This window comes from Camellia sinensis, chromosome 2 (assembly GCF_055761805.1).
Source record: "Camellia sinensis isolate YWXY chromosome 2, ASM5576180v1, whole genome shotgun sequence".
In the NCBI taxonomy this organism is placed as follows: Eukaryota; Viridiplantae; Streptophyta; class Magnoliopsida; order Ericales; family Theaceae; genus Camellia; species Camellia sinensis.
This window is the reverse complement of record NC_138962.1, coordinates 157,235,012-157,250,201: the sequence shown is the minus strand read 5'-3', so window position 1 is coordinate 157,250,201 and position 15,190 is coordinate 157,235,012. Positions and strand designations below refer to the sequence as shown.

At 36.5% G+C, this 15,190-nt stretch overlaps 1 protein-coding gene across 2 annotated transcripts; it reads right to left on the bottom strand.

Moving 5' to 3' along the window:
• Positions 1–5,690: 5,690 nt before the first annotated feature.
• On the bottom strand, positions 5,691–14,504 carry TTA2 (fibronectin type III domain protein (DUF1423)). 2 transcript variants are annotated; one of them, XM_028252441.2, is made up of 3 exons: positions 14,236–14,504; positions 10,711–14,073; positions 5,691–6,517 (listed from the first exon to the last, which is right to left on the bottom strand). In XM_028252441.2, the coding sequence occupies exons 2-3, from the start codon at positions 13,715–13,717 to the stop codon at positions 5,946–5,948; spliced, it is 3,579 nt and encodes a 1,192-aa protein (XP_028108242.2). In that variant the 5' UTR covers positions 13,718–14,073; positions 14,236–14,504; the 3' UTR covers positions 5,691–5,945. The 2 variants fall into 2 exon arrangements, with proteins under 2 accessions (XP_028108242.2, XP_082772085.1); XM_082915959.1 differs by having other exon boundaries at positions 10,711–14,487.
• Between the last annotated feature and the right edge of the window lie 686 nt (positions 14,505–15,190).

The window sequence follows — 15,190 nt, the reverse complement described above, 5'->3', positions numbered from 1 at the left end:
TTCGAGCACATCGGACATTTTTGCCCCTAGTTGGAGGGGTGCTTCTGTTCTAGCTTCACAAGCTTCTTCTGATGAGATCTGATCTTCTTGGTCTGACTTTGGTGCCTCTTGTTCGAGGGCTGCTTCCAATCTGGCCACACAGGCCTCTCTTGATGCTCGATCGTTGAACACTCCGAATTGTGGTTCAAGGTTTTAAAGCAATGGCCCAAGTCTTGAGGCTGAGAGCGATCCTAAGCTGCACAATCTCAAGAGCGATTCCACACAGGTCTTCGCAAGACTGCGCAAAACGTTTTTTGAAAATTTTTAAGAAAGCGACTAATTGCTCGTGCTGAAGACAGTGCGGAACCAATCTGGATCAAGCCAGGGTCCTTCTCAGTATTCACGTTAACAAACATGATTTTAATCATTAAGGGCTTAGCATGCCTCTCTTTCTCTCAAATGATCAAAGTTTTGCAAATCCCGAGGAATTCCTTCCCCTTTGTTTTCACCGCAGTGTTCAAAAAGGTTTTGAAAAACTTAGGTCAATGCAATGATTTCAAGGCACAGAAAAGACACAGCTTCTAATCAAATACTGCCATCTCATTTAGAATTTCTGGTACAACTGGCACACGGCAGAAGCAAACACAAGAGTGTGAGAATTACTGCTTTTTCATTCAGATCTGTTGGCACAACTGGCTCAAAGCAGCAATAAGTACAAAACATGACAGCCATAGCTGTTTCATTCAAATTTCCTGGTTGCAACTAGCTCCACGGCAGAGACAGACTCAAAAGAAAGCAAAAGGGTAATTACAAAACAAAAGGATAGCGGCGGGGGTGATGGTGTAAAGCGAAGTTTAAATAAACTCTAAAGTTGAATGGGCATAATTCAGTATGAGTGAGTAATATAATATTGTAGAGATTTAGAAGATATACACACATCACACAACCTGATCAACAATGACAAGGGGAGGTTAGTATAATTTTATTTCGTTATATATCTATACACATGATTATATTATATATCTGTATGTTTTTCCTATACTAACATCCTATCGCATAGCAAATATATATATATATATGGGTTCTTTGCGAATGCTCCTTTTTCATATTTCTTTTTTATTTGGCCTCTGGTATTTTAGTTGATTTTTCATAGACAACCACCAAAATGGACCAAATTCAATACAATAAACTAGTGGTGCTACACACTAATTACTATACCAATTAATAATTATAGGCTCCATCTATTACACAATTTACAAAAACTATATCATATTATTTATTAATATATTAAATTAATATATCAATTAGTGCATATAATTTTATTGTTAACAGTCTTATTCTTTGATTTTGATTACACAATCATTGTGAGTATATCTTCTAGTACATATTAAATTGCGACATAATCCGTTAACATTGTTAAATTAAATCTGAATATACAATCTGTTATACAATAATCCTTAGACTAAGACTAATGTATCGAGTTGGTATAGTTTATTAATAAAACTATACGTGCCAATTGAGGTTTATAGTTTTGAAATTTTAATATTATAGCATTTGTTATTATATTAATTGGTATAATAATTGGTATGTAACAGCACTGATATTATAAATATATCATTGATCTTGTGAAACTGTTGTAAAATTAAACCCCTTTCATGGTTTAATAATAAATCATTTGTAAAACAAAATTTAGGAAAAAAATCTAGGACCACTCAAATTCATGATGCATTATGGAGTAATTGTGAAAAATCCAACACTAAAATTCATGATGAAATCCAGCTCACTCCCAACATTCTGATTGACAATTTTAAAAAGTAAATCAGTTAGGTGTTGTTTGGTAACACTTACGTTTTCTATTTTTTATTTATATTTATAAAAAATTTAAAAATTCAAATAAAAATTTGTTTGGTAAATTTTTGATATATAAATCAGTGGTCTCAGTTTATAAATTTGGCAAAAAATGTAAACTCAAAAAATATGTTTCCGTTTTGAGTTTTTTTTTTTTTACCACCCAACACTGACCAACACCTGCCACCATTTTCCACCACCGTCTTCCGCCACCACCACTCACCACCCACATGCCACCACCACCCACCACCCGCCGCCACCACCCACCTGCCACCCACTCGCCACCACCACCCACCTCTCGCTGCCACCACCACCACCACCACCCACCTGCCATCCACCCGCCACCACCCACCACCCGCCACAACCATCCACCGCCCGCCACCACCACTCACCACCCACCTGCCATCACCATCCACCACCCGTCACCACCAATCACCCACCACCACCAGCCACCTGCCACCCACCCACCACCACCACTACCGCCACCACCATCACCCACCACCCACCCACCTGCCACCACCACCACCACGCACTCGCTACCACCCATCACCCGCCACCGTCACCCACCCACCCACCACCACTATCATCCGCCACCTACCCGCTACCACCCACCGCCACCCGCCATCCGCCACCCACCACCCGCCGCCGCTACCACCACCACCCACTCGCTACCACCCACCACCTGCCACCGTCACGCACCAACCCACCATCACCACCCGCCACCACCTGTCATCCGCCATCCACCACCCGTCACCCGCCACCACCACCACCCACTCCCTACCACCCACCACTCGCCACAGTCACCCGCCCACCCACCCACCACCACCACCACCCACCTGCTACCCACCATCCACCTCCACCGTCACCACTTTCCACCACCGTCTTCCGCCACTATTTGCCACTACTTGCCATTTCTCACTATTTTTTATATTTTTAAATTTTTTTAAACATTTTGTCAATTACCAAACACGTTTGTAGTTTATGTTTTTCTAAAAATAAACAAAAATCAGTTTATAAAATTTTTTTAAATATAAACTGAAAACATAAACGTTACCACACAGACCCTTAATTTTGTTTAGAATTTAGTTTTGTAGTTGTTTGTTTTCATATTTGCTATTGAATTCAATAAAAACAAAACTAAACCAAATTATATATAATAAATTTGTTTAAGAGTAATTTTGGTATCGAAAACATGGAGACACCAAAAGTTATTCTCCCTTTGCATACCACTACAAATATAATTATCAATATTTGTAATCACAAAGGCAGTGTTTGGGAAGAGTTTTTTTTTTGTTAATTTTTTGCTAAAAGACAAAATAAGTTAAAAAATCAAAAAAAATAAATCTAGACAAAATATTATATTAAACTCATAATCATTTTAATTTTCCTCTCACAAACATCACATTCAACTACAAAAAAATTCAACTGTCCTCCCAAACACAAAAAAAAATTTCCTTCAAAAATAATCAAAAATTAAAAAAACCTACTAAAATAACAACTTCCCAAACACCCACTATATATATATATATATATATATATATAATTGGGGTATTAAATTGTTCTAAATTGTCTAAACCCTTTAGCAAGTTCGATCCAAATTAAATGTGGTTTGGAAATGAAGCTCGGGCGGGGCCACACCAAATCAAAAAATGTATTGCCCAAACCATAATATTTTTTAGGTTGCCTCAGGATTGTTTGGATTAAGTTCACCCAGTACAAATAGGGATGCTAGTCATATTCTTTTCATTATATTGTTTGGATGCGTCAAGAATGTAAATCCGAGTTAATCATTCAATATGGAATGAGATCTCTCTGAACACTTTTTTTTTCTTTGTGCGTAGAAATCTCAATATTGATAATGCAATTTCTGATAATGGCATTCCCGCCATCCAAATGAAGCCTTTAACCAAAGGGCTTGTAACCCGACGGTATGCCCGTCTCTCATGTACGACAGGTTGGGGTTCCACTCTCGCCTTTGACATGAGTTGGGTGGTTTGGGTGAGACTTTTCTAGTTTCGATCTCTATGATTAGTCACCCAGTTGTTTGACATGACGAATATAAGCGCACTTATTGAGGTTACACCTCTCTATTTTTTTACACATCTTTTTATAAAAACTTAAAAAATATACTTATTTAAATTATTCCCTCCCCACCCTCCTCTCTCTAGGGCCCTAAGAGTAGGCTACGTATATACATTATATTTTGAATTGTCATAAAAAGAAAAATAAAAAGCCTTTAATTTCTTCATACATGGATTGTATAATTTCAAGTCCTATGGATGGAACTTATCAAAACATTTCAATCAATTTTTAATGATAAATTTATCATTATAAAAATATTTTTTAAAAAATACAATTAAACTACTCACACTTCCTACATAATTCAATACAAACACAAACAAACTAAAAATAAATAAAATCTCACAAACAAAAACAAAAACAAAAATATCTCAATCATTTATCACTTTGATAAATTTATCAGTATCATTACTAGTACAAAACGATCATTCCAGAATCACAAAGCACATCTAAAAAATTTCTCATTATAAAACGAGAGGCAATACCTTACAAAAAAATATAAATAAATAAAATAAAATAAGATTTAATGAGTATAAATCCAATTAGTCGCACCTACTTGTAATTGCATATATTATAAATTTTCTACTCGTGATTTTCATTTCTTTCATTTTTGAAACATTTTTTTTTTCAAAGAACTTGGGATCATTACAATTAAGAATAAACCAGTCTTCTAACATGGCATATCATATTAGTGTGAGTATTCTGCAAAGTTCTTAGATATATTCCAACCTAAATGCTCACTCCTGTTGTTGAATCTATTCAAATGGAAAATACTTTTCAAATCTCAATTATATCACCAGCACATTATAAACAAAGTCCCACAATTGTCCCCAAAGGCAATCACCAATCAGTACCTTTCTAAGAATTCATGTTCATATTTCACTCAACTGTAATGTTAAAAAATATCTTGACTAATGATCTGGGCTGCGAAAAAACAATAAAATTTTCATTTTCCCTCCAACTTTTCTTATTCGCGGCCTCACTTAACATGTATGCATGCATGCATGCATACATACATCTATTAACTAAATTTAGGTCAAGGAAAATGATACAAAAACAGAATTTTCATAAAGAAATCTCATCCAGAATATAGCAGTGACATTTGAGAAACTACGAGCCCATGTGATAGGGTTTTTTGTTAGGAAACAAGACGGCCATATTGAGCCATATAAATTCTGTACACAAATTTTGGATAAAAATTCTGATTGTGTAGAATTATGCATCGAATAACGCTTTGCGTATTCAAAAGCAAATCATTGATAGACAAATCCATTTAAAAATAACATAAAATGGGAAAGAATAAGATTTTTTAAAAAAAAGAAAGAAAGAAAGAAAGAAGATATGGTTGAAGATATGTTCATCTCTTAGATCAGATAAATAAGGAATTCCTTCAATTATTAGCACAAGTTGACAATGCCGAGCAATACAACTGAAGCTAAAAGAGAGTATTAAACCCAAACACTAGTAACGTCACTACGACGCAACTACATCAGAGATCAGATTTCTCATTGAAGTTGTATAAAAGATTTTGCAGTCAACTAGGCCTGAAGAAACCTACAACAACAGCAAAATTTCTATTAAAATGAGTTCAATGGACCAATAAAATTTTACCATGTCAATTTTAGCAAACTCTTTATTTCAAAGAACCAATTTGTCTTCCTAGAGGTCATGATTCACCTCCTAAGTTCTTCAACTGTATGCACAAATGTAGTACAATACATACCTGATATTGCAGAAAAGCACATTGAGTGACTTTTGAGGCAATGAAAACTTGGATCTGCAAATTCTCTTAATAGATTCTGTGCTCCTTAATCAGGAATTCATTGTAGTAACATAAAAAAGATGCAACAGTCTCTGTACAGAATCTGGTTAGCAGCACAAGAAGAAGAAAAAGAAAACTACATTGAAAGATAGACAGACCTACATATCAATGGCCACATAAGGTGGAACACTAAACTAGCAACACATCATACAAAAGTTACCCAAGGGTGTTTGAGAGTTCATATAGAAAACTCCGCCAAGCTCACCTGACCTGACAATCACATGGTGAGATTCTGCTTTGTAGCTTCCATTTTCAACAACAGATCTTTAATATCTGCTTCCATCCTCATCTTCATATTGAAGTATTCCCGATGAGCTCTTTCCAGTGCCTGAAGCTCTTCGATTTTTTGTTTGCGCATTTCCTCAGCCTCAGGCACACGCAATTTCGTGATTCGACTAGTATACTCTTCTTCATTTTTTTCACTCTTAGCAACCGCAATGCGTTTCAGCCCTTCAGCTTCTCTTCTTGCATCATCAGCACGTGTTTGGAACATTTTAGCCTCTGCGTGTTTGATTCTCACAATACTCTCCAATTCATCGAAAACAGGTTCCTTTTGAGCACTCCTTAGCAATTCTGAGTCAACATTGTACTTATTGTTCTGGTCGGAACTAAAGCTGGGGAGTAAACTGGAAGCTTTCTCCAATTGAGGTGCTTTTTCTGAATAAAGCTGTTTCAGCCATACAGCTTCATGGCTGGACCCAGGAATCCCATTACTCCCTTCTTGATTCTTGTTGGATAGCTCCTTCCCAGACAAAATGGGAGTGTTACTAGACTTGAAGGAATCACTTTCTGAAATCAATAGGAATTTAGGTTTAGATCGAAGATTTATTATAGCAAACTACTCGAAAGAAAAAATACATGCACCAAGTGTAGATAGTATAGGAGTCCCATTAAAGCAATTCACAGTCATGTATTGCACCACAAAGATTTAGGAATAACAAATCATCCTTCCCCACAAATTCAAAAATGTTAATCCTTTACGTTAAACAAATACATTATTGTAAGACACCTTTATCAATTTTCCTCTTTGCCACATGGATGATTTACAAAATAGCATAAACAGGTCATCCAAGTACAATTCAACCATAATATGAGTGCTTCAGTTTATGAATGGACCAACTTAAGAAGCATGGACACTTCTTCTAAGGCAAAGTGTCACTGACATGATACAACATTTGTCGAACACTTCCCAACACTTGGACACACATGAAACATATTACAAATTTGAATAAAATAACTGGGAATCTAATGATAAAACGAAAACAATGTACATATACATTCATTCTCCTTGTTTAAACTTTAAAAATTATCTTTGACTTAATTATTCAAATGTATGATATATAACAATGATTTATTCTTATATATGACATATAACAAATATATAAAATTACATATTTTGCATATGTCCCCCATGCGTTGCGTCTTACCATTTTTTGAAAATTTACGCATTGGCATGTCCATGTTGTGTCCATGCTTCTTAGGTACCAACAGATACTGTTATACTAGTCCCATATATCACCACCAAAGACTATACTTAGCAAGCAAATTGTATCATGATAATTCTTAGAGGACTTACGTGTAGATTCTAATAGGTAGACTTATTGTCTAATAGGTCATATTATTATTAATGGCGTTTTTCATCAAACACCATTAAAAAAAGTCACTAATTGTTAATTTTCAGCGACAGTTTGAAACTTGTCAAAAAAAATGTCACTAATTATAAGTTTTAGCGATAGTTTAAAAACAAATCGTCACAAAAAAAGTCACTAATTCTCAACTTTCAACAACAGTTTGAAAATTTTATCACAAAAAAAGTCACTAATTATAAGTTTTAGTGATAATTTATAAAAACCGTGATAAAAAAAAAGTCACTAATTATCAATTTTTAGCAACATGCAAAAAATTGTCACAATTATTTTTAGTGACAATTTTATTAGAACTTATTTTTAATAGGACTTGATGGAAATTAAGTTCAACTATTAAGACCTATTAATAGTTTTCCTTAATTCTTATACATTGTCCATACAAAATAAAATAATAAAAAAAAAATGATGGGTAATGTAATCAGTATGATAGACTAATAATGTTCATGCAATCACAAAAGCTAAAATACCAATTAGTCCCTCCAAGTTTGCTTTAGGCCTTGTTTGGCAAAGGCCATTTTGAGGCTTTTTGGGCTAAAATCCACAAAAAGACAAAATAGGTTAAAACAGTCAATAAGACAAAATGTCACATCAAACCCATAATCATTTCACTTTTTATCTCACAAACATCATATCCAACTACAAAAAAATCCAATCATCCTTCTAAACACAAATTTTACCCTACTAAAATAGCCAAAAACTAAAATCGTCAACTTCCCAAACACTCACTTGGTTTCCAATGTGATCTAAGATGCACAGGAACTTGTGTGGGGAAGCATGTAAACCCACCTTTTATAATTATGTAAATGTAATCCAATCCATTAACAGGGGTGGAAAAAACAATCCTGTTATATCGTGTGCTTCTTAATTGAACTAATTTTACGTTTAAACTAAGAAAATGATAGTTTAAATGAAAGGAAAAAAAATGGAGAGAAAAAATCACCAACATTTTGAGGTGAAATTATTTATCCTTTTGCGAGCTACTGCAAGTTTCAGGTGAAATTATTTACCCTATGGGGGTAAGCTATCATTATGTCCCAAAAGGACACAGAATTTCACCAGAAACTTGTATTAGTTCCCAAAAGGATAAATAATTTCACCCCAAAATGCCAGTGACTCTCTCTCTCTCAATTTCTTAATTTAAACCCTAAAATTAGCTCATAGAAAACACAGGATATAAAATGATAGTTTTTCTCCCTTACTGGATCTACATTGTTTAACTAGGACAGTTGGAGGGCTTCAATAGAAAAATTAAGGGTGTGTTTGGTTTGTGTTTTGAGATAAATTTTCAAAAAAAAATTTGGGGAGAGAGTTTAGAATTTTTTTGATTTGTTTGGTTGTATATTTTGAAAATAATTTTGGAGTTTGGGATGATTTGATATTTTGTTAAAGTTGAGTAGATGTGTGTGAGAGAAAAAGTAATTGATAAGGAGAGAGAAAAAGTGATTAATTGATGTATGATAGAAAGAAGTAATTTTAGAATTTTTTTTTTTTTAATTTATAAACAAACATGTTTTAGAAATTTTCTTCCAAAAACATATTTTAAAACACAAACCAAACACACCCTAAAAGTTTGAGTGTAATATTAAAAACTAGAGCAAAGCTGGAGCAAGTACTTGACAGCTTACCCAAAAAGAAAATAGCAACAACAATAATTTCTACTGGTGAAAAATCCCGGGGGGGGAGGGGGGGGGGGGTGGGGTGGTGTGGAGCTTCACTCTTAGAAACTTTCTAACTTTTTATTTATTTATTGACATTGAGGTGTCCAGATCAAAGCCTGACTAATCCTCAGGGGTGCACAGGATCCCAGCAAGGAGTTTCCCATAAGTGAACCACAGTTAATTCAAGGGTTTTCCCCTTAGTCCGATGGCTCCAAGGAATTGTTAGCACCTAAAAAGTTTCGATCCCTGAACCATAGATGGAACATAATCCCAAGACCCAAGGCCATGCCACCAGGCTAACCCCTTGGGGTGCTTAAAAAATTCTAACTTGACCGCAACATATTTGAACTGTTAACGATTTCAGTTAATTCAACTTTAGTTTCAATAAAATGTTCTATTTGAAATGCAAAATCAACAAATAAGACCAGTCACAAGGTTGCTGAGAATGACTGGAACAAATTTATTCAATTACCAAGTATGATTTAAAAACTTATGGTATATAACAAAACAATCTTTTCTTAGCTTTGCTCTTGTATGTAAAATAAGTAAAAAGGGGGTGAGTTGGAAATTTTATGAGATATATTTGAGAATGATGAAAACAAAATACAATATAGCAGTCACATTATATCACATCACAGCAAATATTCTATAAACACACAAACTGGATGTGTAATATAGAGTTTCTACAGGTATTCATGTTGGCAACACCAAAATTGTGACAACTAGTGACCAAAGTGTAACACTATAACTACATCTCATCTACAAATAACTACCAACCGTAAAAAAGGATTTAATATATCTACGCAAAGAAATTTAAGTAAAAAGCAATGGTTTGACAAGTGAATTTGATAGCTACAAGGGTTTGAGAATGAAGAATTATATGAAATGATTAAGCCACAAATACGAAGTAAACTTGGAAAAAAGCCCACTACTTAGGTGGCGTTTGATTAAACTGAAAATTAAAATCTAAAATTCAAGGACTAAAAATTGAATGCTAAAATTTTTACTATGAAAAACTGTTTGGTATGTATAAAAATTAATTAAATTCTCGAGTTGTTTGGCATATACCAAAGATGTTTAAAATTTATTAATTTTCTTTTTTTTTTTTTTTCTCACTCCTTATATTGTGGTGTTCAGTTGGTAGCAACACGGGTAGTGATGGTGACAATGTGACGGTAGTCATGTAATACTTTTAAATGCAAAGCTGCAGCTTCAAACCCCAGTTGGGATAGATGCTAGTGTAAAGTACCTTTTACTTAAAAACAGATACACTAAAAAAAAAAATGAAAGAAAAAGAAAAAGAAAAAAAGTTAAGAAAAAATCACCTTCAATAACTAAAGTTTTCCTATACTTTTCTTTTTTTATTTAGATTCTTAGTGGAAACAAAGGGATCACTCTGAAAGACGGGGCTGCTAGCTTTCACATGATCGGGATTCTCTAAAAAGCCGAAGTCATGGGTGGCCAAGATGATCCACTTAGAGACTTGGGATCTCAGCAGAAAATACAAAGGTTGCTTAAAACCAGCAACATTGCAAGTGAAAGTGGCTCTAGCTCCATACAGATACATGGAATTATAAGTGTTCTAATGCACGGATTGTAATGTGCATAAAGAAAGTTAGATCATTCCCCCAAATACAATAGTGTTTCACAAACCAATAAAGTTCTTTGTTATACTTACCAGTAAGGAAAGCTATAATCTGGCTTTGAATCTCTCGAAAATCAGATTTGTTTGCCAATCTTGACAGCATCAGAACAGCAATATTATGCAGTCGTTTCCCTCTCATATCCTCACTAGCAGAGAAAATTCTTCTAACATATTCAAGCTCCTTGGAGAGAGTTTCGGCTGTCCACTCCTTTGCAAAATTCTGAAAAACTTCCTTCACAAAGCCAAACATCTCAGATGGATGATCGCAAGCAACACAATGGAATTGCATTTCTGCGGTTCCTTGAGGCCCAGATGCACTACGCCCATTTCTAATATAAGATTCCCGTAATGCACAATCTGCATGGCACCAATGGAGGCATACATCACAACCAACCCAACTACATGTGTTAGATGCCATGTCAAACTTTGAACATACAAGACACATGCAAGTGCTACAGAAACCATTCTTCTGCATGCAGACCTTGCAATCACATTCATCCACGGGCAAAATATTCCGACAAGTAAGATTTCTGCATCTCATATTCAGAAAGATCTCTGCCAAATCAGAAGTTGAAATATCATAATTTCTCTGAAGGAATTCTTGAATACCAGTTCTCAAAGCCACCAAGATTTCCAATTGAGCTCGATGAGACTTCAGCAGCATCTCCATAGAAATGTCCGACCTATTTTGCAGTGCTTTCTGAAAGGCAGATAGTTGCCACCGTTTACCAGCATTCAGAATGATATCACAAACACTATCCTTTAGGCGTGCTATAGATTGTCCAGTCATTTCATTGAATTTCTGAGCCATTACATGCACTGGTTCAGAAATCATCATGGTGATTATGGGCTCAACAAAGTCTGCCCCTGCTATCAAAATTTGCCCTTTCTCAATTTGATTACTATTCTTATATAAACTACCACTATCCTTCTCTCTCGTTACCCGCTTCTTGTCTTTACAATATTCTGAACCATTTTCATGAGACCCAACACCCTGTGAAGGGGATCTCACATCATTCTGGTGCCTTGACTGTACTCCTGACAGCTGTCTCTGCAAACCCAACTGTCGATCCAGTCCATGTGGCATCGTGGAGCTTCCTTCTGCAACTTTAAGTTGCTGTCCTTGCACACCTTGACCATTCGAAATACATTGTGATGCCTGAGATTGATGATAAAAGCCATTTCCATTTGATAATACCCTTTGATACATCGAAGCTTCTTTGTCCTTCTGCTCATTTGACGGCTGACCATGCCAAGTTGCAAGTGAAACCTGATCCACTCCCTGAAACAAGGGTCGACTACCAACTGATTGCTCATAATTATCAAATGAATTGTGTGTGAGGGAACAGCTTGGATTGTGTGTAAATGGCTGAGAACCTGAAAAAGACATTGACATAGTGCATCCATCAGAATTCGTACGGAATGAGCTAGGGAAGGACTGAGCACTTTTTGCATAACTTGGGGAACCAGGAGCCTGAACCATATTATGGGAATTAATAGGCAACAGAACATTCGGTAAGCTAAGAGAAAGATCAAGTGATTCCATTGCCAGCTTTTCATCCTTAGGCTTATTAAGAGCAGACAGGTTTGGTTTCTCTGGCTGTTTAACAGGATCCCTGAAAAACAAGTCCAACCCCCTGGTACTTGGTCCTTCCATATCATTATCTCTGCTAGTTAAGAGGGAGTTTGATTCTTTTTCAACCTTCACCTCTTCTTCTGCAGAATCACCAACATCAGAGGGTGAAACAGCCACATTTTTACCTTTGTCCTTGAAATTCTGGGTTATATTATCCTTCAGAACAGGCAAAGCAATCTCAGGGATTCCCCTACCCTCAGAGGCATCCTTATTTGATTCAGGAAAATCAATATCCCCTGCCTGGACTTCAAGGTCTATGCCCATGCTTTCTTTATGTTCCTCTTCCATAGGCATTGCCTTCTCAACAAAAGTGTCCTTGCTTGGTTCCTCCCCCTCACAACTGTTATTTTCGCTTGGCCTCTCTTCCTTCTTGCTACTGCCATTGTCTGCTGTGGTTTCAGTTACATCTTCATTGCCATTCGTGCTTTGGACTGAATTACTCTGACTATTTGGTGTCTCATCAACTTCCTTCACCAGATCTGTAACAGTTTTCTTCGGTCCAACCTCTTTTTTCTCTTCAGAAACACTGTCTTTATTGAGCTCTACTACATACAAAGATTTTGCCCCATCCTCCATACATTTATCCTGAACCTGATGCTCACTTTCAAGCTCCCTTTGACCCGGATTCAACCCAACAGGACCATCGTCTTCAGCTACAGGTTCACTTTCACAAGCTGGTTCAGGTTGAGGTTCAGGTTCAGGTTCAGGTTCGAGCTCCCCTTCTTCCATTTCACTGCTACTACCACTCTCTGCTGGCAAATCTTCATTCTTCATCACTTCAACAATCTTTGAATGCTCACTTTCAGAGTCCTTGGACCACGGTGGTGACTTTGCTTCTTTCAGTCCTTGTGGGGACCTCATATTCCCTTTACCTCCCGATACAGCCTTACTCCCTCTAATTGAATCAGCACCGATTCTTGTACCTTCATCAACTTCTTTTCCAGTTCCAAATCTCCGCCACGACGAAACACTACCCGCTCGCCGTGACCGATCCCTCTCTGATCTATACCCCTTTGGGAATTCTCTCCTTGTCCCAGAAAAGCTCTCAGACCGATGAATTCTGTCCCCACCAGATCCATCCAGCGGTGAAGAGCTCAGAATGCCCCTGTCACTACCATCCCTGTATCGATCATAGCTCATTCTCCTATCATAACTCTCTGAATCATAATCTGAGCGCTTCCTAATCAATCGTGAGCTCTCGCGATCATCAGCTGACCGATCATACCGAGAAGAAGAAGAAGATGATGATAAGCCCTTCCTTCCATTCTCAGACTTGTAATAAAAATTGCGATGCGATGAAGACCGGCTCAGACTTGAATCCTCATCCCCCCTTCTTCCCCAATCTTTACAAACACCCTTTTCTCCAAATGAACTGAGATCGTCCCCTGACCTCAACTTCTTCATGCTTAATACACTAATACAACTAATCTAACAAAATACAGACCATCAAACTTTAACTGCAACTTGATACCCTAAATTTTTTCCCCAAATCTACTAAATCCCCCAACTCTCCAATCAATCAAAGACCACCATCACATCTGAAAACAACCTTATGTAACCGAAAAGAAAGCACCTTTAAGTCTTCACCCAAATCTCCACAAACACCTAACTCTGAGGGTAAATCAAGATCAATTAACTCCACCGAATATCCGAATTTGTAGACAAGTTAACAAACAAAAACAGAAGATAAAACAAGATTGAGCTAAAAAAAACCCTAGTTTCCAGCTGAATCAACATCATCATCAGCACCAGCTACAGATCTGAACAAGTCGATACCAATTCCGGAAAACAGATATATATTAGCCATAAAGGTAATCAACAATGAAAGAGTGAGGTCCGAAACCCTACGTTTGAGAATTAGGTGAAAGAGATTGAAAGTTTCGAAATAAGATGACAAGTGAGAGAGTTGTAGGGCCAATTACCAGACAGCACGACGCCGGAGATGATCGGAGAAGCTTTTCGCGGCGAGAGATTGGTGAAAATGGGGTTGGTGCGTCGAGGTTTTATGTGTGTATTCCAGAGAGAGAGAGAGAGGGAGAGGTGTTTTCAATGTGTGTATTTTGGGGAAAGTGTCTGGTTCATTTATCGCAGTCAACGCACTTTTAACCACCGATGTGTGTGTGTGAGAGAGAGAGAGAGAGAGAGAGAGAGAGAGAGACTTGAATACGCAAGTGCGTTGAACGCATCTAATAATGTAAGTCTGACTAGGGAAGCCAGAAAATGGAAAATAGTGAGACTGGTGGAGCCTGCCTGGTATACTCTTTTGTTTTGTTTGAGATGTCTTAAATAAGTATGTTTTTTAATTTTTTTTATTAAAAAATATATATAATTATTTGAGTTAATTTTTCAATTTTTTATCAAAAAAATATGTATTAAAAAATTATATAAATTAATATGTAGGAGAAGATTAGGAGCGTGAGGTGGCTGAATTGATGCTAAGAAATGATTGACTACTTTTCGGATATTGCACTGGACTGTGCTGTTCGGCCCGTGGAGGCCATCACGGGTCTCGTTTTGATAATCTGAACGGTTCAATGTGTAGAAATCGTCGAGTACTATACGTTTGTAAAAAATCACGTTGATCGGATATCGATAACTATCTGATCAGATTAGTTTTTTTTTTAACCGTTAACTATAGCACCATCCACTTTTTGTATACAAAACTGATTTGATCATGTAGTTAGCAATATCTGATCATGTAGTTAGCAATATCTGATCAATGTAATTTTTTATAGACATATAGTACTCGACAAGTTCTACACATTGAACAGTTCAGATTATCAAAACGGAACCAGTGATGGCCCCCATAGGCCGAACAACAGTGTGTTAAAATTGCATCCCAACTGTCCAATTTTTCTTAAGAAACGTAGACACAGA

Bases quoted from the DNA above. Each gene is read 5' to 3' on its own strand.
- TTA2 (XM_028252441.2), bottom strand. From the start codon at position 13,717: ATGAAGAAGTTGAGGTCAGGGGACGATCTCAGTTCATTTGGAGAAAAG. The intron at 6,518-10,710 runs GTAAGTATAACA...TATTGATTTCAG, and splicing joins GATTATAGCTTTCCTTACTG to AAAGTGATTCCTTCAAGTCT.